Source organism: Cnephaeus nilssonii (genome assembly GCF_951640355.1).
Source record: "Cnephaeus nilssonii genome assembly, chromosome: 7".
In the NCBI taxonomy this organism is placed as follows: domain Eukaryota; kingdom Metazoa; phylum Chordata; class Mammalia; order Chiroptera; family Vespertilionidae; genus Cnephaeus; species Cnephaeus nilssonii.
Genome location: NC_137078.1, coordinates 41,098,879 through 41,124,749, shown reverse-complemented (window position 1 = coordinate 41,124,749; position 25,871 = coordinate 41,098,879). Strand labels below are relative to the sequence as shown.

The window sequence follows — 25,871 nt, the reverse complement described above, 5'->3', positions numbered from 1 at the left end:
ACATATGCTTTCATTTCTCTTGGACCAATACCTAGGAGTAGAATCCTGGATCAAATGGTGTGTGTGTATTCAACTTTTTAAGATATTGCCAAGTGTGTTTAAGGTGGTGGTGCCATGTCATGTTCCTGCCAGCAGTGTACGAGAGTCCCAGCTCCTCTCCTCTCCCACCAGTGCTAAAATGTAGCCATGCTAATTAGTGTGCAGTAGTATCCCATAGTTTTAATTTGCATTTCCCTAATGACTAACAATGTTGAAATTATTTTCATGTGTTTATTTTCCATCCATGTATCTTCTTTCATGAAATGTTTGTCCACATATTTTGCTCAGATTATTTTTGCAGGGTTATATTTTGTATTATTATTGAGACTTGAGAGTTCTTTATATATTCTGAATATAAGTCTTTTACCAAATGCACAAAAACAGTCACTCCCCATCTGTGGTCTACCTTCTCGTTTTCTTAACAGTAGCTTTTGAAAGGGCAGAGTTTTTAATTTTGATAAAGTTTAGTTTATCAATTTGTGGTGTGTATGTATTTTTTTTTTAATGAATCATAGTTTTGGTGACCTATTGGGGAAATCTTTGTATAACTCAAGCTTTTCTTCTAGAAGTTTTGAGACTTTTAGGATTTACTTTTAGGTCTATGACCATTTCAGTTGACTTTTACATATAGTATGAGGTGTGAATCAAAGGTTTTTGTTTTGTTTTTTATTTTTTGCATATGAATATCCAATTATTCCAGCACCAGTGGTTGAAAAGACTATCCTTTCTCCATTGGATTGCCTTTGTCAAAAAGTCAGTTTACATTATATATATATATATATATATATATATATATATATATATATATATATATATATATGTCTATTTCTGAAGTCTCCATTGTTTTCCATGGATTTATTTGCCTATCCTAATGTCAATGCCACACTGTCTTGAAAACTGTCATCATAAAGTCAGATAGTATTAGTTTTCCAATACTGTTCGTTTATTTTTTTTCAAAGTTGTTTTGGCTAGTCTAGGCCCTTCATATGTATATTTATGTTAATTTACAGATGCAATTCTGACTTTCATAAAATTTCCATTAGGTGATTTGCTAGAAGCCCAGCCTCTTTGTTATGCAGGCCCCTTGTCAATGCACTAACAACAGTTTACTAGTAAGTGCTGTCCTGTGGCGGCTGAGGACCTATGCGGACTCGGGAAGTTGGGACGGCTAATACAAAAGCTGACAGTCTTTCCGCAGGGAACATGGCAGGGAGTAGCAGCAGCAGCAAGAAACCCCACAGTTAGCAGAAGGAATTGAAACTAAAGAAGTTCCTCTGATATTCTCTTATGCATGTTCCTTAAAGGTGGCTTAATACACTTTCATTTTAAAGTAAAGTGCAAATAAACCCTACCATCATTAACATCCTAGGATTTCAGTCAGATGTTGAGCCTGCATACTCACAGGTGAGACTGTAGACCCAAGTGGAAAGTAACTTTTCCCTGGAGGCAGGGAAGGAGGCAGATTCTGGTGGGACTAGGAGGAAAAGGCTAGACTGGTGGGGAGACTGAGGCCCAGAGCTGACTCGTGCCCATGGCTTTACCGAGTGAAGGTAGAATATGCCCTCTTGCAGATTAACCAGAGTGCCCACTGGCAGCACTTGTCTAGCCGTTACCTACAAAATCTTTGCATGTTGTTTTTGGCTGCCAATATGCTGTTCCCAGCTCAGCATTCCCATTTCCTGCTCCAAAGTTCATCCTGTGACATTTGGCCACTAGAGGAGGAAGCAATAGGAGGTAATTGTTAGGGGACAACATCCTGCACTTCTCGTGTTTCCATAAAAGGGAGGGAGGAATAGGAGAGGATCACCACCAGCTTCTGCCGCCCCCATTTACTGCTTCCCAAGTCCCCAGACTGACCCTTCCGCGTGGTGGCTGAGCAGGACCTCAGCAAGCTTGGCTGGGCGCCTTCTGTGTTCCCTCACCCACCGCGCCAGCACGTGTGACAGGCTCTCTACCCCTGCCAGGAGAGGCTTGTTTTCAACCAACTCTGCCAGTGACCGGGCAGAAGTGATCACATCACGGGGGAGGTCGGAAGAAGCCCACTTGGCCCGACACCCACGCTACATTCTCCAGTTTACCTTTATCAGTGGGACACCTGGCCTTTTGACCTTTGAATGTCTGGCTCCTGTATCTTGGTTCTACCACACCTATGTTAACAATGCAGGTAGTTTGGAAAAGATACGCTGGTGGGGGAGGGATAAAAGACTAAGAGGAAAGCAAATGAAACAGAAAATGTGGTCAGGGCCATAGCTCTGAGAAGTCCACAGAGTAGAAACTCGAGATACAAGGGTTGGGCTTTTTTGCGGGGGTTCTGTACGTGCCAGTGTGGGGCCTGCAGGGCAGCTGGGCTGACAACAGAGGGCTCAGGAAGAACGGGCCCCCCTGGGGACACAGTCTCAGACCGGCTGCAGACCCTTGCTAGCCCTGCTGTTGGAAGCCCTCCACTCTCCCACTGGCAGCTCAAGGTGAGGCTTAGGCAAGTCTGCATGTGGTGTTTCTGTCCCTTAACAAGAGAATAGCCTGGTGTCATCTGTGTTTAACTTCCAATGCAGCTTTGACTTTTCTTGTGCCCAATATTTGTGATAGAAAAGTGGGAAGGATGGGGACAGTCAGGATTCTCTGAGGTTTGGTATGCATGCCAAGGGGTACATTATACATTTATTTTAACATATAAAAAATATGGTTAACTTGTTTATAACAAACTAGAGGTCCGGTGCACAAAATTTATGCACAGGTAGAGTCCCTAGGCCTGGCTGGCAATCAGAGCTGATCTGTGGGGCGACCAGCGGGGTGATTGCGGGAGGGGGGGGGGGGCGGGGCGCTGGCACTGGCCTTGGCTGGCTTGAGTCTGTGGGATGGGGGTAGTTTCTGAATTGAGTATCTTCCCCCTGGTGGTCAGTGCACATCATTGTGACCGGTCATTATACCAGTCGTTCCACTGTTTGGTCGATTTGCATATTAGGCTTTTATTATATAGGATGATACCTCTTTTCCATTTACAGCGGCAATAAAAAAGTTTGACTCTAAACATAAACTTAATTGAAAAAAAAGTTATTTTAGGGAAAATGAGAAAAATATTGCACATAGAACTTGAATATGGTAGAAACTGTGAAGGTTGTCTGTGAATGATGCAAGTCTGGGATAGCTAAAAGTCATGTGGAAAGGATCACAAGATACCCAAAATATGTATTACCTTTTAGAGGTTATTAATAGCCATGTTGGATCTTTCTAACCATGATGAAATCTAGGATTTGTGGTGAACACATATTATGTGACTCTTTTAGAGATTAATTATAATCACACAAAGTTCATCTCCAACTCAGCGTTGTTGTTTTTTGCTTCCAAAATGACACATTGTGAACTGTACTGAAGTCTTCAACTTGCTTTAAAATGAACCAAAATTTAGACAGTTAATGGTGGATAATCAAACCAATATAGCAAAATCTTTACAATTATATAATCTAGATATATGGGTATTCACTGTATAATTTTCAACTTATCCTTATATTTTAAAGTGTTCATAATAAAATGTTGATAGAAAAAAAGACACTAATGCACCTTCCTTTATGTATAGTTTGGTTGGCTTTACAGGTGAGTTTTAATGTCGGGTACAGATCAAACACAAATGTATAACCTTGGACAGAAGGCACTTTATGCTCTGACATTTCTTATCTACCAGTTTAGACAAGCTGTTTTCACCTACCCGATGATTCAAACGTGCTCTTAGGTTAACAGGTGGGTTTTGCAATGCCTGGCGGGCGGGGGGGTGGGAGGGGCGCGGGCGGGAGCAGTTAGGCAAGAGCAGATGCAAACAGGCTGGCAGCCTGCCTCCCTTTTCCTGAACAAAGATCAAGAACAAGGGGTCACTGTTCAATAACCGCAGCTGTGAGAGAATGTGAGCAGCCGGCTCTGCTGTCTCATAACTTTCACAAAAACATCTCGGAGGTGAAGGACTTGCACTTTTCTTGATTTAATATCCATTGTACTTTTCTAAAGTTGGAATTTTAAACTCTCCTTGGAAGAGCTCAGTTTGAAGAGTAGAATTTCCAGTCAAAGAAGTATGTAGAGCATGCACTACATAAACACCTGTGTTAAGCAGAAAAATAAAGATGAACTCAAATAACTTAAAAGCACGCCAGTGGCCTTATCAAACAATAAGGATTAAATTTAATCCAACTCAGGGCAATATTTAGGCATTTTTTTCTCACTTGTGTAAAACAAACACTTGACATTGAGAAAAATAAAAGCATTCAATGTAGTGCCTGTCTCCCAAAGGGGCAGGCCTCTGCCATTCTTTGGAATGAGAATATTTATTGAGTGCATTCAACTTTATGAAAGTATTTTATTTTAATGAGATGAAAATATAGGCTTTTCCAGATCTAGGGGGGGAAAAAAAAGTGCATACCAAAGTGAATCAGGCCAAAGTTAAGAGGAATTATCTGCTCACAATTTCTATAAAGAAATTACCAATGCATTTTAACCAAACATTTTTAGAAGCCTTCCTTCTTATGGTGAGATGCACTTTTTCATATGCATGTCATTTAGATAATCGTTTCTACTGAAGTCTACACCAAAAAATTACTACAAAATATTACCCCAAGTTTGCCAACTCACTTATTTAAGTCATTAATTTTCCTAAGGCCACTCTAGTTTCAAAAGAAACATAAGTTTTTGTTTTGTGTGGTTTTTTTTTTAAAAAGGTAATGTTACTTTTCCAATCCCAAATAATTTATTATGCAGGAGTAAATATTTGAAAAATTACATAGACACATAGACATGGCATTTCATAGTCCTTAGTCTTTTTCTGAGAAAAAGACAACCATTCTCACCCTAACCGGTTTGGCTCAGTGGATAGAGCCCGGCCTGCGGACTGAAGGGTCCCAGGTTCGATTCTGGTCAAGGGCATGTACCTTGGTTGCGGACACATCCCCAGTAGGGGGTGTGCAGGAGGCAGCTGGTCGATGTCTCTCTCTCATCGATGTTTCTAACTCTCTATCCCTCTCCCTTCCTCTCTGTAAAAAAAATCAATAAAATATATATATTTTTAAAAAGACAATCATTCTCTGAAAATCCCTTTACATTCATTCATTTATTAATAATTAACTGAACATCTATGTTATAGTTCCTAGGTGTATGGCAATGAATTAAATACACAAGGTCTCTGCTGACATGGAGATTACATGCCAGAAGGTGGACATAGATGATAAATCAACACGATGATTTCAGACACTGATAAATGCCTTGTGAAAATGAGGTAGGGGGATAGGACAGTGACAATGGTGTGTGTTTAGTTTTCTTCCCAAATTTAGTCTAAATGTAAACATTCTCCAAAGGTATAAATGTTTAGAATTCAATGAAATAGTAGCATAACTATCAGTACTTGTTAGGAGAAACAAATCTCCATCTTTTTCCTCCCCCAATTCTCGGCGGGTTACTGATTTGGGGTTTTCGGGGTAGTCTCTGAAGTGACATTTGAGCAGAGAGGTGAAATGACAAAAGGAGCTACCCAAGTAGATCTGGATAAAGAGTTCTCCAGAGAGAGGGAATGCCAAGTGTAAGGATCCTAAGAGGAATGGGTCGGAGGTGTTGCTAGAGCACAGGAGGAGGGGAAAGACCTAGGAAATGATGTGGTTTGTCATTTTAAAAGATTAACTTAGCTTCTATGGGTAGAGAAGAGAGTGATAACAAAGAGATGAAATAGGAAGAGATTGAGAGGTGAGGATGGCTTGGACTAGGGTGTTGTTGATGGTCTGGGTATGGGGAGTGAGAGAGACTCCAATTTGGGGGGTGGGCAAGAGAAGAAGACTAGGGAAGTGTTTTGGATATTTGTCTCTGCTCAGTACCTGAATCCCCTTCTTATACTCATAGAATGTACCATTGTGTATATTTCTGGGAAGGGATGCTAACTAATTGTTCTGACGCCTGGAAGTTGGGACACAATCTGATGCTTCTGTCGGAGACTTGGAATCAGGAATGCTGCGGAGGAGCAAGGATGTCTTGTAATTGATTCCTGGGTTGTACATAGAGGGCTGTTTGGTGGCAGAGGCACTAACAGCAGCCCCCTAATCAGGCATAGCCTTGGTTACTGTCACTCTGATCACCTAGCCTCTCTTAGTCCTACTTATTTTCCAAGTCTATTTCCCTAGCTTTCCCACTTAAAAAATTACTTAAAAAAATATAAAGGACACAAATTTTAAATATGTAACTTGATAGGTAAACACCTATGGAATTTCTGCTAGATCAAGATATAAAACATTTTTAGCAACCTTCCCTCTGATGTTTTTTTTTTTTTAATAAAATCAATTTCCACCTGAGTTAGCCCGTCAGTTTTCTGCTGAGTCAGAATGTGATCAAGAACTGGAATTTCAATGTTTACCAAATATGAGCCTTACTGAATTAAAAACGAGCATTGGGCAGGGAAACGAGTGAAAGAACATTCCTCTTGTACCAAAGTCCTCAGGTCTGTTAAGAATCAAATAAGTACTTGTTGTTATTAAACATGTTACAACTTTATCACTACCCAAGAACCTAAAAATTGGTAGTTTTAAATTATAAATCTTAAGATGCAATTCTTTGGTCTGGAAACTAAATTCTTTTTAGGAATCATACCACTACCAAACCTGTTCTTAGGGTCCCTAATATAAAGCTATATATACAATCTGAAATTTCCAGGCAGCTCTGATGGACTTTGCTTAGATGTATATGAAGTCCTCTTGCTTTCCTCTTCTTGAAGTGACTCCATGGGCATCATTACCAGATACAGAAGCATTAGTACTTTCATTTAACAGAACATTATAAGACATTTCGCTAACTACTATATTAATAATAGCAACATCCATTTTAAAGAGCTCATCTAAAAAATACAATGGAGTCATCTCAATCTCATTTGATGATAACTCCTTACTTCAGTTGATTCCGCCTTTCTACCTCCTCTCACAGTACACTGGCACATTCTTTTGGCTCCTACTTCCAAAATATATCCAGAAAACAATCATTTCTCATCACATCTATTGCTTCTTTCCGGGTCTAAATTGCCATCTTTCTTGCCTAGATTACTGCAAAACTGGATGCTAGAAGATAATAGAGAAATGCCTTCAAAGTCCTAAAGGAAAATGAGTTTGAACCCAGAACTGTCGGGCCAATCAAAATGAAGCAGGGAGGCCAGCCATTGTGGCTCAGTGGTTGAGCATCAACCCATGACCAAAAGGTCACCAGTCGTATTCCCGGTCAGGGCACATGCCCGGGTTTCAAGCTCTATCCTCAGAAGGGGGCATGCAGGAGGCAGCAGATGGTCCTTTCTCATCGATGTTTCTATTTCTCTATTCCTCTCATTTCCTCATTCCTTAAAAAAAAAAGTAAGCAGAATAAAGGTCTCCCAACTGCCCTTCCCTGCAGGCCTGGTTCCCCTCAACTGCCCTCCCCTGCAGGCCTGGTTCCCCCCAACTGCCCTCCCCTGCCAACCTGGTCACCCCTAACTGCCCTCCTCTACAGGCCTGGTCCCCCCCAACTGCCCTCCCCTGCAGACCTAATCGCCCCCAACTGCCCTCCCTTGCAGACCTGATCCCTCCCAACTGCCCTCCCCTACTGGCCTGATTGCCCACAACTGCCCTCCCCTGTCGGCCATCTTGTGTCCACATGGGGGTGGCCATTTTGTGTTGGAGTGATGGTCAATTTGCATATTACCGCTTTATTAGATAGGATATATATATATATATATATATTTTTTTTTAAGTGATTATTGCTATGGCTGATGATTCAGTTGGAGTGCTGTCCCATACACCAAAAGGTAGTGGGTTCAATTCCAGGTCAGGGCACATACCTAGGTTGCCGGTTTGGTCCCAGGTTAAGGGTGCATACAAGAGGCAACTGACCAATGTTTCTCTCACACATAAATATCTCTTTCTCTTTCTCTCTCTCCCTCCCTCCCTTTCTAAAATCAATAAACATCCTCAGGCAAGGATTTTTTTTTTAAGTGGTTATTACCTCTGAGAAGTGGGATTGGTATAGATGGCAGGAAAGAGCACGTTTATTTTTTATTTTCTATCTATCTGAATTATTTCAAAATTCTATTCAGATACATGCACTAAAATTCAATTGCTTTAAATCCTAAAAAACATTAGGACTGGCAGCTGACAGTGTAACACTGTAGGAAGATCTCAGGAGATTATAAAAAGCAGGTATAAGAACTCAACAATGATTTGAACTAAAAGGCCATCTATACTAATAAAAGCCTAAGTGGTCCTTGTGCCCTCACGCGATGCCCTCATGTTGCCACAAGATGGCCGCCACAAGATGGCTGGCAGGGGAGGGCAGTTGGGGGCGAACCAGCCAGTAGGGCAGGGCAGTTGGAGGCAATCGGGCCAGCAGGGGAGGGCAGTTGGGAGCGATCGGGCCGGCAGGGGAGCAGTTAGGTGTCAATCAGGCTGGCAGGGGAGTGGTTAAGGGGCGATCAGGCTGACAGGCAGTAGCAGTTAGGAACCAGCAGCCACAGATTGTGAGCTAGGGCCTAAACCGGCAGTCAGACATCCCCCGAGGGGTCCCAGATTGGAGAGGGTGCAGGCTGGGCTGAGGGACACCCCTCCCCTGCACAAATTTCATGCACCAGGCCTCTAGTTTTAAATAGAGGCATAAACTTATTGAGCACTACTGAATACAGCAAGAATCAATTAAAGAAGTTTATAGTTATAACTCGGTGATTTAGACAAAAAATGTTTAGTATTTTCTATTTAAAATGGCAAAGATTAACTTTAAAACTATTCTTATCCCAAGTAATATATAACAAATAAATGTGGCCCTTAAAGTATATCGGATTCTGGACAATTCAACTTTGGACACACAAAAAAGAAGTTATTATGTATATTTATGAATAACATATGATAGTCTAATATTTTAACACACTTGTTTTAAAATAATGGCATTAAAATAAGTAATCCTTAAAATTATTATGGTAATAGTATGACACCAAGGTTATAATATTTTAATAAAAGTTTTACATTTTTGGAACAACTTATTGCATACGCTGTACATGATATAGCAAACAAGAGGAAGAAGACTGAGACAGCCTTCCTACAAATTATTTAAGGTACATTTCTTTTGACTATTTACTCAGAACATATTCCTGTCACATATTCTTTTGGTATTCTTCTAGATTGTTATACAAAAGCTTAACAACTGAAAATTTCACATAAAAACAGTTTTTTATCTGGGTATTTAAAAAAACAAGTATTCAAATGAAATAAAAAGGTGCTCTATTTACCAATGTGTATTGCAAAGAAATAGTTAAATACTTTAATATTTAGAAAAACATCAAGAAGTCAGGTTTCCTAATAGCTGCTACATGTTTAAGTTGGTAATTCAAATTTTATTTATAATTTTAAAATTATACATACCATAGATATAAAAGTTTTAAAAAATACATTCCAATTTAATAAAACAAAAGGCTTTTAAATGTACATTCAAACACTGCTGTGATTGCTATAATGACTACCCTGTAGATATACTTAGCCAAAATAAGTTAATTTTTAAAAATCAGTAACATGTAGTATGTTGGCAAGATTTTTTAGAAACAAGTGAGAGTAATTATAAAGTCAATGTTATAAACGTACTATTACAAATAAATATGTTTTATGCATAATTACTTTTTTTTAAGCAGAACTTAAATATGCATAGAATAGGTGAACATTTTTATAACCTAAGTCGCCAGTGCAGATTTCTGGGCACTTAATCCTTTCAGTTAAAGAATTTCACTTTAAAAGATGACTTCTCACTGGGGATATTGTGACTTTCTGTAAACCAAATATAGTCTACTATTCTACTCAGATGCATCTAGTATTTTGGTTCATGTGTTTCTATGCAATTCCTCCTTTGACTTAAATGTTCTTTCCCTGAAAATAACATTCTTAAGCTAATGATTTTGGCCTCATGACATATATTTTAAAGATACATGTGATTCTGCAACCAATCCTTCCCCCCATTAATACCTACACATATATGCACTTATAAATATATACATATTTTCAGGATTATAAAAATATTTAATTTCCATAAGCTTAAATAATTACTGTTAATACAGAATACATTAATATTTGTATACTTTTTACTTTCATTTACAAAAAGGTTCTTATATAGCAGCATTTGCATTGCAAATGAAATGTGATCAAGTGGTGTTGCAGTGTACTCATACTGCAAATCCAACTGAGCAGCTGCAATATTCCTCTAAAAGGAACATCTGTTTCAGCTACAGAAGAGCAGTTCCTATAAAGTACAAAAATTGTGAGGGGCTAATAACTTATGTGAATGCTGTAAGTGCATTTAAAGTTATCTCCAAAGAATTGGCAAGATTTATTAAAATATATCCAAGAAGTCCAAGTTATCTTTACCCCAAGTAAAATTTTCTAATAAGGTAAGTAAAAATTATATTGGTGAATATGAGTATTTTTAATTGAATCACATTAAATTAGAAATTAACTGAAGGCTTCAAGAATTAAAAAAAAATAAAAACATCCTTTGTGAGAAAGATTTGAAACTTTAAACATTATGAAAAAATAAAAATTCTCAAACACTCATACTAAGCTTGTTTTTGTTGAGCTCACGCTCCAGATTTCCAATCAATGTATCAATACTTTCTTGTAGATCTTTGAGATTGACTTTTCGATCCACTGTAGACTCAATTGTCTGCATTGTCAAATATGTCTGAAATGTGCACTCTTTGGACAAGGGAATTGGCTGTTTAATCATTATATCGGGTCCATACATTTTGCTGCAATTTTCTCCATCTTCTGAAGGGACATCATCATAATCCACGTCATTTAAATTTTCTTTTGTATTTAAAAAGTAGTTTTCTCCGCAGCTGCTCCAGTCTCCTGCATAACGATTGCTAAGTGGGCTGTCTAACCTGGTGTGCCGTGGCCTAAGTACTCTTGATGAATCGGTACCACCACTCAAATTTAACATCTGAGGTCGTTCCTTCTTCTTCCTCAAATAATTCAGAGAAGACTTCTGTTCTGACGATTCTTTGACAGTTAAACGCTGCACTAGAAACAAACAATAAATCTGCTTTGGTGATAGGAATCCAGCTGGCCTTTAAAAAACAGAGCTAAAGATAAGCCACTTAGTAACTACAAACATGCATTAAAACAAAAACATGCACACTATCAAAGAAAGCATTCCATAATTATTTTTTCTATCACCAGACATAATCAAGATTAGGGACAGCGCTAGTAGAATGTACAGTGGTGCTAAGTCATGCCATATCATAACATCCCCAAACAAATCAATTTCCAATGTTGATTAACTTCTCTTAATTATTATCTAGCCGTAATTCAAACAGGAGCTAAGCTGGTAGCTTCTTCTAGATTAAAAGCTACAGCAAAAAGCAGGCAAGGCATGTTGATGTACAAACAAAACAAAACAGAAAGTTCCTTCATCTGCAAACGTCTAAATAAGGCAAGGCATCTAAAGTGCTCACTCTAAAAGTTCTGACCTTTGTGCTTCTTTGCAATTCTATTAGCAGCAGTGTCGTAAGTTACTTTACCAAGCAGCCCCAATTTCACTTTGATAAAATGCACGAATACTAGACTTGACTACATGTTACCTGGGTTTGATTATACGGCATTAGCTACTAAGAGTCTTCATTTATTGCCTGAAAATAGTACAGATATTTTATTTTCCCGTTCTGGTTAGGTATCTAACAATCTCAAATAACATTCCTCATAGTAAGATTAAATTCTCCTAAGGGTATGCATTCTGCTGGCTGTACAGATTACCACAGAGACACACATCATTCCATAACAAACCACTTACTCTTTTGTGCATATTGAACAGAACATTTGTCTGAGACTCTTCAGTATGTAAATCAAACTTAACTTAAATATTGAAGCACGGCTATTAAAACCTGTCCATAACACCTCTCTTTCTGCTTGTTTATTCTCAGTTAATAACTACCTCTCCATCTATATTTCCCTTCTCTAAGGTAAAGGGAACATATCATCATCAACAATGCAGCAACTTTGCACTCTGTAAATAGTAAAGTTGCTGCATTCCTATTGTACAAAATGCTTGCTTCCTACTGTATAAAATAAAATGATTGAAAAACAATACAAACATACAATGGTTCTAGTTTTCCAGAATTACACTGATATTATAGCATTTTTCAGAGCTCACATAATATTTTTACTTAGATTTTATTAAAATACTTGGTAACTGTGTATAGATATGTTCTTTAACATTTCTGTTTATCTACATTTTTATTATGGTTATTATATATCATTATGAATAGGTAAAAGCTCTTTACCTAAAATTTTCTAGAAACTAAAGGTCTGGTATTAAAATTGATCTTTGATAACAGTATTAATAAAGAATGCCCCATGCCATTAACTGATGTAATGGCAGAATGGACATCTGAATTTTTCCACTGTTTAATTATTCATATTGCTTTTTCTTCTCTAGCTTCTTATCTCCACTCAGTCTCCTTGCTTATCTCTCTTCATTTTCTGTGCTATTTCTGTTCTTACTGCTTAAGTGCCATGCCTGTTGTTTTCAACAACCTATTAGAGTATTCTGCTTATCTTGAGGTCACCTGGTTTGTGATCCAAACCAAAGCAAAACATTTCTGACTCTGTGTCTGAGCTTGTGTTACTTTTCTGATATTCACCTGTAAACCCTATATGTATTTTACTAATCAAGTCCTTATTCAAACATTATTTTTGTATGTTTTCTTGGGAAATATTTAAGAAACTGATTATAATGATAGTCATATCTTTTAGACTAAAAATACAATTTCTGAAAAGTCAACCTCACTAGCTTCTTAAACTACTGATGGTGGAATGGTTTCCTATTAATTATGCAGAGAAAATGGCTAATTTTATTTATTTTTATTATATTCTTTTTTTATTTCAGAGAGAGGAAGGGAGAGGGAGAGAGAGATAGAAACATCAATGATGAGACAGAATCACTGATCGGCTGCCTCCCTCATACCTCCTACTGGGGATCATGTGGGAAACTAGGCCATGTGCCCTGACCGGGAATTGAACTGTGACCTCCTGGTTCATAGGTTGATGCTCAACCACTGAGTCACATTGACTGGGCGAAAATGGCTAATTTTAACCACCCCAAAAAAGTTCTAGTTTTCCCAGCACTGCTGACTAACCACTTCAACAGAATAAAATTTATTTATTTATTTTTGTCTTTTAATATATTTTTATTGATGTTAGAGAGGAAGGGAGAAGGAGAGATAGAAACATCAATGATTAGAGAGAATCACTGATGGGCTGTGTCCTGCAGGCCCCACACTTGGGATGGAGCCCACAACCCAGGCATGTGCCCTGACTGGGAATCGAATCATAACCTTCTAGTTCATAGGTTGATGCTCAACCACTGAGCCACGCTGGCTGGGCAACAGAATAAAATTTGGGGCAACAGAATAAAATTTAAAATGCCGTCTATATGGTGCTGGAAAAGTTTCACAATGTAATGATAAGTACTAAGAAACTTTTCTTATTTTCTACCAATAGGTTTATATCTTTAATCACCACTTTATTAGCCTTTTATCTACAGTGCAATTGCCTAATTTAACAAAATGCATTGTCTAGTTCAGTGATGGGCAACCTTTTGAGCTTGGTGTGTCAAACTTCGCCAAAAAACTGAGCATAACTCGGGTAGTGTGTCACTTTGAGGAAAAAACTAACTCCAAGACTCTAGTCGCAAATGTTTCATCCTCAGGAGCAGCAAATGTTTCATCCTCGGCATGCGGCCGCGTGTCATCAGAAATGGCTACGTGTGTCAGTGCTGACACGCGTGTCATAGGTTCACCATCACTGGTCTAGTTAGTGCCAAGCACTGTGTTAGGACTTGGGAATATAAGTCCCTGACCTCATGAAGCTTTGTCTAGTGAGAAAAATTAAACAGAAAGGATTAGGAAAAAATCAATAGCTTTTCCAAAAAAACCTCTCCCAAATCTACTCATCACAGAATATGCGATATAGCAAATAGCTGGTCTGGAGTTACACTCTGTCTAAAGCTATTTCCCCACCTATAAAGTGAAAGAGTGGCCTATCAATAATTTTCAATATTCTTCTTAAAACAGCAAATGTATTTTTAAAAAGCAACATTTTTTTTTTAAATCTACTATATTAAAGAAAAGATGAAAAGAATACCGTTTTGGTCAAAAAGGGAAGTGTGTTTCCATTTTGTTCCCCAACATGTTACCAATCTGGCCGTGAAGCTGCTTCCAAAGAATCATAGAGCTTTGGCAGAAGAAAAGCTGAAAACCACTGGCAGGATGATTTTACTTCCAATGCCAATCGGCCAGAGTTCTGACCACTTTGAAGACAAGATTTATCAAATGGAAAGCTCAAAGGAAATTATAATCTTGCCCAAAATTGAAAGAAAAAAACCCAAAAACATAAAACAAAACGTTAAGAAAGTAAAAAGGAAGGGTGGAACCAACTCTTCTTACCTCTGGCGTAGGGGAGATTCCAAAAAGACAAACAAGATATGCATAGCAAGGAGAGCCCAATCCTTCTATTGCATGCATGACGGGCATTCACCAAGTTCACATGCTATGACCCAGTCTCTATGTCACCAACAATTTTCTCAGGCTCAGTAACTGTCTTACATCTACTTGACTTCTGCCTTTTCTTGAATCCAAAAGTAATGATTTAGAGGGCAAAACTAACTGCTGTTTCCTCTCATCTTTCTACCCTGTTCTGCCCTTTGTCTGAGATGGTATAACTAAAGAAAAATAAAAGATTATAGAAAAGGGAGCAGGTATTGCTAAATCCAACAACACAAATCTCTGCAATAAGGTGTTAATACACTAGGAGTCAGTTGTTTAAGGATATCATTGAAATACAGTGAATCTGAAATCTACACCTGCTTTTTCTGTAACAGAGGATGTAGTTTAATTTTTACTTCTACACCCAGTAATTCTGGCTCAGTAATTAAGCATTGACCTATGAACCTGGAGGTTACTGTTCAATTCCCGGTCAGGATATATGCCCGGGTTGCAGGCTTGATCCCTAGTGTGGAGTGTGCAGGAGGCAGCCAATCAATGATTCTTTCTAATCATTGATGTTTCTGCCTCTCTACCCCTCTTTCTTCCTCTCTGAAATCAATGAAAATATGTATGTACTTTTAAAAATAAGATAGCTCCTCTCCAAATTCCTGATGTTTATTAGAATTAAAGCAGTTTTAGGAAAAGCGAAGAAACCCGCATTTAAAACTTTAACCTGAATGATTCCTTATTTTGGGCACCAAATGCAGTATTCAGACCAAATGTACAGAAAATCTTGACTCAGATTTTAAAATAATAATACATACTAATTCAGTTAAAATGTCAACTAGAAATTATTTTTAAGTCGGTGTTTAAAAGAAAGCAAAAATTTTAACTTTCCAAATTTAAAAGTTAAAAATTTTTATTAGCTTAAATTTTAATTCACTTTTAAAAATTAGATTTAATTTAAAAGACTGAATCAGCATTCCTTTGTACTTTAATCTCTTCTTCTCATCTATATATATATAAAAGCCCAGCGACCGTTAAGTCGGAATGACCAGAATGACCCTTCGCTATGACGCACACTGACCACCAGGGGGCAGATGCTCAACATAGGAGCTGCCCCCTGGTGGTCAGTGTGCTCCCACAGTGGAAGTGCTGCTCAGCTGACCGGGATGAGTGGAGCTCCCACAGCGGGAGCAGCCACTCAGAGGACGGGTCCACAACCACTTGGCTGACCAGGATGAGCGGCTGCTCCTGCAGTGGGCCGATCCCATAGGCCACACCCCCCACCAGTGCACAAATCCGTGCACCGGACCTTTAGTTTGTCTATAAGAGAGTAACAGTGCACATTTACTGAGGGCTAACTTTATGCTAAACACTCTGTTCATTGCCTTAGATGCTTTATCTCCATCTTCACAACCCTGAGGTAAACACTATTTACAGAGAAGGAAACTGGTCTCAGGAAACTAAAGTATTTGCCTCAGTCCACACTGTGGGTGGGTGCCACAATCCAAATCTGGACCCAAGCCTGAGTCCAGGGCCGAACACTTTCACCACCGTGCCTTCCACTAGGCATCTAAGTACTGTGCAGTGTTGGGAAGCGAAGCAAGGGTTACTTCAGGATAAGAAAATTTTGGAACTTAAATACAGGATCCTTTATGGAACATCTAATTAAATACATATTCCTTTTAGCTCTGAAACTACACAAGAGATACATGAGGACAATAACTGTCAGCATTTTGTTACTGACTGCTTCAAGTGATGGATAAGAAAGCTAAAAAGATCAGAGATAACTGTCAATTCAAGCCTGGATAATTTGAAGAATGACCATAAATACAGTGAAGATGTCAAGAAGAAGAATTGATTTAAGGAGAAAAATAAATTCTCCTTCATAACAGTTGAACTAAAAATGAGAAAAGAAATTAATATTTACTTAAGTCCTATTATGTGCCAAGAACTGGGCTGAGCACTTACATACATAATTTTTAACTTAATCCTCCTATAAATTCTACAAACATACTAAATCCCTATGACAAATGGTGATGCTGAGACTCAGTCTAAGATATTAAGGAACCTGCCCAAGGTCAGACAGCTAATAAGTGACACAGCCAGATTCAAATCCAGATTGAACCAAATCCAAAATGTGTATATTGATCTATATGTCTATCATATTATCAGCAAGAGCAGAAATATTAAATTGAGAAATCTAAAGGGCAGGTATCAATTCATAAATATTTCCAAAAGCAAAATCTAAAATTGGTGTTCTTCAGTCACATATGAGTATATTTAATTGTCAACGAATTAAAATATCCTATCATTAAAAGAGAAAAATATTTCCATAGAATCATTTACCTGGCCAGAGCTGAAGTAGGTAATGAAGAACTTCAATGTGTTTTTTAAAGTCCAAAGCACTTGCAAGTTCTTCTGAATCGGTAAAGACTCTGTTGTTGTGGTTGGAAGTCTCTTGCCTCTGACTTAGTAATACTGGTCCAAAGCACACAGCCAAGTTCTGGCAGGTCATCTTATTCACTTCATGGTAAGAAGCCACCAATTTCAAATGATCCAACAACATCTTTAGGGTTGCCTAAATGAAATGAAATTACATTTCACCTAATATAGTTACACAAGGGGAAATTCAAGAGCACAATGTATAGCAGAAAATATAGGCAGGCATTCTGTTACTCTTAAAAGGTTATTTTATGAACAAGCAAGACAAATACTCATAGACACAGACAACAAAATGGTGGATACCAGAGGGAAAAGAGGGTAGGGGAAGGTAGTAATGGGTAAAGGGGGTCATATATACGGTGACAGAAGAATATTGGACTGTGGGTGGTGAACATACAATGCAATATACATATATTAGTAATGTATTATAGGACTGTACATTTGAAATCTATGTAATTTTATTAACCAATGTCACCCCAATAAATTTAATTTAAAAAATAGACCCCCCCCAAAAAAAAAAAAGATTATTTCAAAGACTTGCTTATAAGTTGGATGCTTGGAACTTGAAACATTTTATTATAGAAATGTTACATAAAACCCTTAGGTTCCAATAACATAATTGGATCCATTAAGTGGTTAAAATATATACTCTTTATAAAATGTTCATGAATGAATTCCAAATTTCAGCTGGAATCCCTGGGTAAATATATCAGCAGCATTTTCCTCTCTTCCCTCCTCTAAAATGACAATAGCAAAAAGGCTATGATGGAAACGGGATTAGAGTAGGCGTGTTCATTTTTAAGTACAGATAAATCCTGCAGTTGAAAGTAGGTTACTATCTAGGAACATTTCAGAACATGGCATGTTCACAGGTTCTACTATGATCTAGATTAGGAAAATGATCAATGTGCTTCTTAACTAATCAATATTATAAGTGACAAACCATGGAAAAGGGAAGAGCAGTATAGTTAGAAATTAAAGCAAATTTTTTGAAAAAAAGTTTTTAAATCTTTGAAGAAAATAATTTCATAAAGGCAATTTGCTCAAGAAATGGAATGGTTATTTAGGTTTAGGCAATAATGAAAAGAAACTATGTTTTTTTTGAAGTAGTGGCATATAATCAATCTTTTAACAAATAAAATGAGTGTGTGATGTCTTCTTCATAATTGTACTGAAGAAATAAATTCCAACTAACACTGTAATTTAAAAAAAAACAGATAAAACAAAGTTATATATTATTTCTGGAGCTCTAAGTTACACTTGGGTTTGGTGATTAGAAGGTCATTAGTAACCTTAGCAAGAACAAGTCCACAGAGAAGGGGGAGGAAGCCAGATTACAATGTGTTGAGTAATAAATGAGTGGTAAAGAAGCGATGACAGCTTAAAGAAACATTCCTTCAGTGTCTGGCTGTGAAGGGAAAGAATCAAGAGACTACGAAAGCCAGAGAAGACATAAATTGATATTTTGAACTCAAAGTCTGTCACACACACACACATACACAAACAAAAGCACAACTGGTTTGCGCTAGCTGGTTTGGCTCAGTGGATAGAGCATCAGCCTGGGGACTTAAGGGTCTTAGGTTCCATTCCAGTCAAGGGCACATACCTCGGTTGCAGGCTCCTCCCCGGTCTGGGCCCTGATCAGGAGGCAACCAATCGATGTGTTTCTCCCACATCAATATTTCTCTCTGTCTTTCCCTCTCTCTTCCACTCTCTCTAAAAATCAATGGGAAAATATCCTTGCATGAGGATTAAAAGAAAAGAAAAAAAAAGCACAACTGGTTAAAAATATTAGGTTCAATCTCAATGAAAATCCAAAAAATTCAATTTAAAATTAAAAACCTATTTTTTCTATTAAATAAGATGAGCCAAAAAAAGTAACTGTTTTGTACCTTTTGAAAAGTAATATTCTGGATCAGAAAACTATGGTACATCTGCACAATGGAATACTATGCTGCCATTAAAAAGAAGGAATTCTTACCATTTGCAGCAACCTGGATGGAACTGGAGAGCATTATGCTAAGTGAAATAAGCCAGTCAATGAAAGAAAAATACCACATGATCTCACTCATTTGTGGATAATAAAGAACATTATAAACTGATGAACAAAAAGATAGATACAGAGGCAGTAAAGCATCAAACAGACTGTCAAATTACAGCGGGAAGGCTGGGGAGAGGTGGGGGAGATAAGAGATCAACCAAAGGACTTGTATGCATGCATATAAGCATAACCAATGGACCCAAAACACTGGGGGTGGAGGGCAATGGTAAGATATGTACACATATAATACCTTAATAAAAAAAATAATAAAAAAAGAACTTTTAAAAAAAGTAATATAAAAACATGTATTAAGAGCCTTAAAATATTCACATCCTTTAAAATAGCAATTCCACTCTGAGAGCCTCATACAAATAAGTAATTATAACTGAAAAGAAATATGTGAACAAATATATACAAATAGGTTCAAAACCTAAATATTATATAAGAGATTATGATATATTATGTCAAATCCACTCAATGGAATATTGCACAACCTTTTTAGAAAGGATGTTAATAGTTTAAGGGCCAGAAAGACCTAAATTCATGTGACAGACTTATACTCATAAAAGCTATCTAGCCTCGGGAAAGTGATTTAAATTTTCTGACACTCATTTCTTCACTTACATGTAAATTGACACATAATTATAACTTGTATTTGTGTGGGAATATTTCTAGCCTTTCACCCCACCCTTCTGCATCTGCTCACCTCTTTCTAGCTGCTCCCATCCCCCACGGAAAGGAGTAGTAATTGCTAACCTAATTGGACAGAGCCCAGGTTGTTCAGAACCCAGTGAATGAAGCTATTGGGCTTAACATTTCTACTCACTAACTCTTGACCATTCTGCCCTCACATAAGAAATATAGGCAAGCCCTTTATTATCCGGACAAGCCCAACCACATGTTTTTCCCTTATTTTTTCTTTTGTTGTAAGAAACAACCACTCAAGGTAGGTTAAGACTGGTTCTGCATCCCCAGCCATCCTCCCACCTATTCTGCAGGCATACCTGAAGATACTGGTCCCAAGATTTAGATTGTGGGGAGGGCACTAATGGGAAGAGGCAAGGAGAAAGGAAATGGTGGTGAGGGCTGCTTAAGTCTTAAGGCTAAGCCATGTGCACCAAAATAGTTATCATATTTTTAAAATACTAAAAGGAAATAAATAAAAAATGTTCATTATAGTTGCCTTTGGGTTTTGATAATTATAATTTTCCATTCTTCTTTTCTATATATTCCCAAGTATCTATAATAATAAAAGGGTAATATGCTAATTAGACCTGACATCATTCCAGACATCCTTCTGGATGAAGCCAGGGCTGGAGCGAAGCCCGGGTCCCAGGTGTCTGCTGGCGGCCGGAGGAAAGCCTGGGTCCCGGAAGCCGCCCAGGTCCCGGGTGCTGGCAGCAGGGAGAAGGAAGGCCTACTCTTGCATGAATTTTTGGGCATCGGGCCTCTAGTTCTACAATAAACTTGTATTAATAATAAGATAACAATACTCTTTAAAAACTTAGGAGAATATTTATGCCTAGGCTAAAATCATATACGAAAAGATAAAAATTTTTTCTAAATGTATTCTGTCTAAGAAGCAGTTTCTAGATTTATGATGTTTAAGAAACCACGATCTCACTCATATTTGGAATCTAAAGAACAAAATAAACTGATGAACAAAATAGATCCAGAGCTATAGAAACATGGAACAGACCTTCAAATATCAGAGGAAAGGCAGGGGGGGTGGGTAGGAAGAGATTAAGAGAGATTAACGGGAGAATTTATATATATGCATAACCCATGGACACAGGTAATAGTGTGGTGAAGACCTGGGATGGGGGGGGGAGGGGTTAGGGAGGGAGGAATGCAGGTTAGAAGGGACCAGTGGGGGGATAAGGGGACATCTGCAATACTTTCAACAATGAAGATAAAAGAAAAAAAGAAGCCATTAGTAAAGGAAGAGCTAAAACTCATGAGTGCCACAAATGTTAAAATAGCTAAAAAATTATTTGCAGCTCTGGAGCTAAGTATATAATTCATTACCTGGCTTTCAGGAAAAATGTACACTAGTTACGCTTACCTTCTCAACATCAGGCAGGCAATCCAACAGGTCCACAGTGTACTTAGAGTCACTTGGATCATTCTCACAACTGTTTGATGACATTTTCAGGGGATTTTTAGCCATCGCGTCTAATACAGCCTCATAAAGCTGCTTTGTTATCAGCGGAGAAGGAAGTTCTCTTAAATAATCCTTAAGAACACCTTCAGAAAACAAACCAGAGACAAGTGGCAATTGGTCTTCAAAGTGAAATAAAAAACTGTGGTGATTTTTTTTTTAATTCAAGTATTATACAGCCAACTTTTAATATTCTGAAAATAATAAAAGCAATAATTTTTAAGAGTATTATAACAAAACAGTAGCATTTTGTATTCTTACTAATTGCTTCATTAACTGACATTTTGTTTTGAAAGCATAATAAAAATGCACATATAATTTCCAATTATCATACATATTAGGTTTGTTGCTCATAAAATAAGTCATTTGATACATATATCCTATTGACTCTGCCCCCTCATAAAAAAGCTACTCTAAGTGCAAGTAAAAGTTAAGAAAGCAAGACATTAATATTAATCCTAAATTATTCCAATTATATGAATTTTGAATTTCTAGACTTTTAATTGATAGTGAAAGAGTACCAATGACCCAAAGCCCTTGCAAATAACTGAACTATACAGGACATATGTCTTAAACATAAGTACTGGATGGTTGGATTAACCCTAACGCTACACTGCGGAAGAAGAAAGCCATTCCTAAAACCAATCAAATGAAGCCAAAAAAGCCAAGAAGAGAGAAAGCATCAGACTTGTCACAATAATAGGAATGAACTCAATTTCAAAGGCATCACAAGTGGTTATGACCTAAGAGATATCACCTGCAGAAGAGGAAACAGAAAAGGGTAATGAATGGTTGTTACATACCAGCAAGCGAGGTGAGATACTAGCTAAAGACTGGAATGTGATCACAAGGAAAAACAGGTTCCGTTGCTGACACCAAAAACCCAAATATCATAGACAATACTGATTCAGAACATGCTCTGAGCTTAGAATTTAGTTTGAAAGCTGAGGTGGAACTTTAACATGGTCATATAGAAAGCTTCCCATCTGATAATCTTTTACATTTTGATAGTAATATGGTTCATTAGTTTCTTATGCATCCTTCCAGTGTTTACAAAAATATAAACACTATATTAACCATATATGTTTATGAAAGTCTAAGATGTATTACTACACTCCCCTTTATTACATCAAATATAGCATATATGGCCTGCTCTGTTATTTGCTTTTTAATTTACCATCATATGCTTGAAATCTTTTCAGTACACAGAGAGCTTCCTCAAACATTTTACAGTCACATCCGTAACAAACACTGAGAACAGTGTTTCTCAAACTTGGCTGCACAAAGAAATGGGTGATATGAGTGATATGGGTGACACGAGATTCGAGGAGAGTGAGAAAACATTATTCCGATGGATCATGGATGTCCCATTATCAATTGCTACAGATGGATACTTGGGTTGTTTCTAATCTTTTGTTATTCTAAAATATGCTACAATGAATAATCTTGCACATCAATACTTTGTATATGTAGGATAAATTCCCAAAACAGGACTGCCAGGTAAAATATGCATTTGTAATTTTGAGGGAAAAGGAGGAGTAAGGCCGCTTCCTAGGTCTGGGGTTTTGGCATCTAGTGGAATAGTAGTGCCATTATTTAAAACAGGGGGAAAAGGAGGAAAACCATGTTTTAAGGGGTAGGAAAGAGTTTTATTTTGAACATATTACGCTTAAGGTATCTATGAAAAATTGAAAGCTGCTGGGTATAAAAATCTGAGCCAGGCCAGAGTGGCTCAGTTGTTGAGCATCGATGTATGTACCAGGAGGTCACTGTTCTATTCTGGCCAAGGCACATGCCTGGGTTGCGAGCTCGAACCCCAGTGTGGGACATGCAGGAGGCGGCTGGTCAATGATTCTCTCTCATCATTGATGTTTCTATCTGTCTCTCCCTCTCTTCCTTCCTCTCTAAAATCAACAAAAAAAAGTATTTTATTTTTTTTAATCTGAGGCTCAGGAAAGAGATGGCTGGAGACATGGATCTGAGAATGGTCAACTAAAGATGGTAAGTGGAAGCTTGAGAATGACTGAGACTATCTAGGGAGGCATACTGAGTGAAATGAGAAGGCCTAGTGATAAGAGAAGGCCCTGAAGAAGGCTCTTAATGGGTTGTCAGAAAGAGGATCTCCCAAAGGTGACTAAGGAATAATGGCTAAAGTAGTATGAGTGGTGCCCTAACCGGTTTGGCTCAGTGGATAGAGCATCGGCCTGCGGATTAAAGGGTCCCAGGTTCGATTCTGGTCAAGGACATGTACCTTAGTTGCAGGCACATCCCCAGTAGGGGGTATGCAGGAGGCAGCTGATCGATGTTTCTCTCTATCCCTCTCCTTTCTTCTCTGTAAAAATAATAAAATATATTTTTAAAAAAAGAAGAAGAAGAAGAAGTATGAGTGGTAAGAAGAGGTGGAGAGGGGGTGAAGGGAGCAAATATGCTGCCGAGGAAGTCAAGGAGAGAATGTTTCAAGAAAGTCTACAGTATCCATTGATACCCAACAATAGTTAGGTTAGACAAGAACTTTTAAATACTATGGAGAACAGTGTTTCTCAAACTTGGCTGCACAATGAAATAATCTGAGAAACTTTAAAACAATGGACTCTAGAGCCCCCTGTCAGTCCTATAAAATCAGAATCTCCAAGGGTCAGGATTCATGTCCCTGTATTTTTCACAAATTCCTGTTGTGGTTCTAAGGCAGCAGGGTTTTATAAATAGGGATGAGAAACAATGAGATAATTTAAGGCAAGGACCAAAAAAATGTACACCCAAGAAGTAAATCAGCAACCCTGGTAAGCATAAGTCAAGCTGCAGTTGGTTAGGAAGTAAATGGACGTTAAGGAAGTGGAGAAAGAGGGGAAAATATGGGCAACCTGCTCCAGAAATCTGGCTTTGAGAGAAGGTGATGTCCACAGAGGAGCAGAAAGAACACGGGTGAAGTAGGATCAAAGGAGGGATTATTTTAAAGATGGGAGAGACTTCAACATTTAAATGCTAATATAAAGAAGATATTAAAATGGTTTTTAAGGTTTAGGTGAGAGAAATATAATCAATTGAGCAAAGCCCCAAAAAGAAAGGAAGAAGAGATTCCTGGGAACACGCGAGAGAATTAAAATTAGTCCAAAATGTGAGGAAGATCGTTTCTATACTGTTATAGAAAGGACAGTGGGCAGGTGAAAAGGGATGCATGCCAAAGAAGGCAGGTGGCAGGCTGAGTCACAAGAAGTAGAGGAAGTACCTATCCGATGGCTTCTATTTTCTCTGGGAAGTTAGGGGCAAGGTCATCACTAAGAGTGACCTGGGTGACACGAGATTCAAGGAGCATGAGAAGACATTAAATAGATACTCTGGAGAATGGGGGAGAGGGAGGGAGGAAGAGAAGGAGTGGAGGAAAGGAAGGAGAGAAATAGAATAAGAAAACGTAATTATTAGCTATTTTATTTTCATTTTAGCTTCTTTTGTCTGTGTTCACTTCTATCCTCCCTCTACTCCCCCAGCTCCCAACACTAGAATGTAGCCTCCAGGCGAACAGGAATCTTCTGTCATTTGACCCCTGCGTTGCCAGCACATTAAACAATCTCTGGTGCATGATCAACTCTCAATTAACCAAATCACTGGCCTCAGTTTCTTTCTTAAGAAACAAGAAAAGAGGAGCATATTTATACTCAAAGTAAGCAGAAGAAAGAAAAATATAAAGATCAGAGTAGAAATTAATGAAATAGATAATAGAAACCAATAACGAAAATCAACAAAACCAAATTTTGGTTGTTTGAAAAGATAGACAAAAAAGACAAACCTTCAACTATGATCACCAAGAAAGAAAAAAAAGAGAGAAGACTCAACTAAAATAGGGAATGAAAGAGGGAATATCATTACCAACCTCATAGAAACAAAAAGAATTTTAAGTTAATACTATAAACAGCTGTATACCAATAATTTAGATAACTCAGATGAAAGTAGAACACATAGAGAGATATAAACTAGAAAGTTATTTAAGAAATAGAAAATCTGAATAGACTTATAACACGAGATTGAATAACTTTAAAACTTCCCACAAAATAAAGCAAACCAAGTTAGTTTTACTGATGAATACTACCAAATATTGAAAGAAGAATTAATACCAATTCTTCATAAACTCTTCCCAAAAATAGAAGAGAGTACACTTTCCAACTCACTCTACAAGGCTACTATTACCCTGATACCAAAACCAGACAAAGACAGCACACAAAAAACTACAGACAAAAATTTAGGAATACAGACACAAAACTCAATAAAATACTAACACATTAAATCCAGCAAGATATTTAAAAAAAAAAAAATACATCATGACCAAATGGGATTATCTCAGGAATACAAGGTTGGTTTAACATCTGAAAACCAATTAATGTAATATACCATAGCAATAAAATAAAGGACAAAAACATGGTCATTTCAATAGACTCAGAAAGGTCACTGAACAAAATCCAACATCCTTTCATGATAAACTTGGGCTAAAAATTAGTATTTCAATTCTCTTTCCTACAGATGTTGTCTTTCCAAAATGTGTACATAAAATAAAATCTATTACCTGTTATTACATTTATATCTGGGTACTGGTTTTCACACAGAACAACAGCTTTGCTATCTCTCTCAAAAGCCTCCCGAAGTTCTTTCTTGACTGCTGCCGAACCACATAATCGGTACAGGCCTACTACCTAGAA

General features: G+C 37.7%; 1 protein-coding gene across 2 annotated transcripts in view; it reads right to left on the bottom strand.

The window, feature by feature from the left end:
* Nucleotides 1-8,395: 8,395 nt before the first annotated feature.
* The window catches only part of SYDE2 (synapse defective Rho GTPase homolog 2), a 51,135-nt gene continuing 33,659 nt past the window's right edge, over nt 8,396-25,871 (bottom strand). The window contains exons 4-8 of one of the 2 annotated variants that reach the window (XM_079776177.1): nt 25,739-25,865; nt 21,088-21,269; nt 16,886-17,117; nt 11,633-11,680; nt 10,937-11,072 (exon numbers count right to left, since the gene is read on the bottom strand). In XM_079776177.1, coding sequence (XP_079632303.1) covers nt 11,670-11,680; nt 16,886-17,117; nt 21,088-21,269; nt 25,739-25,865 — 552 coding nt within the window. In that variant the 3' untranslated portion in view covers nt 10,937-11,072; nt 11,633-11,669. Of the gene's footprint in view, nt 11,073-11,632; nt 11,681-16,885; nt 17,118-21,087; nt 21,270-25,738; nt 25,866-25,871 lie in introns of both variants that reach the window. The other variant, XM_079776176.1, reaches the window with a different exon arrangement.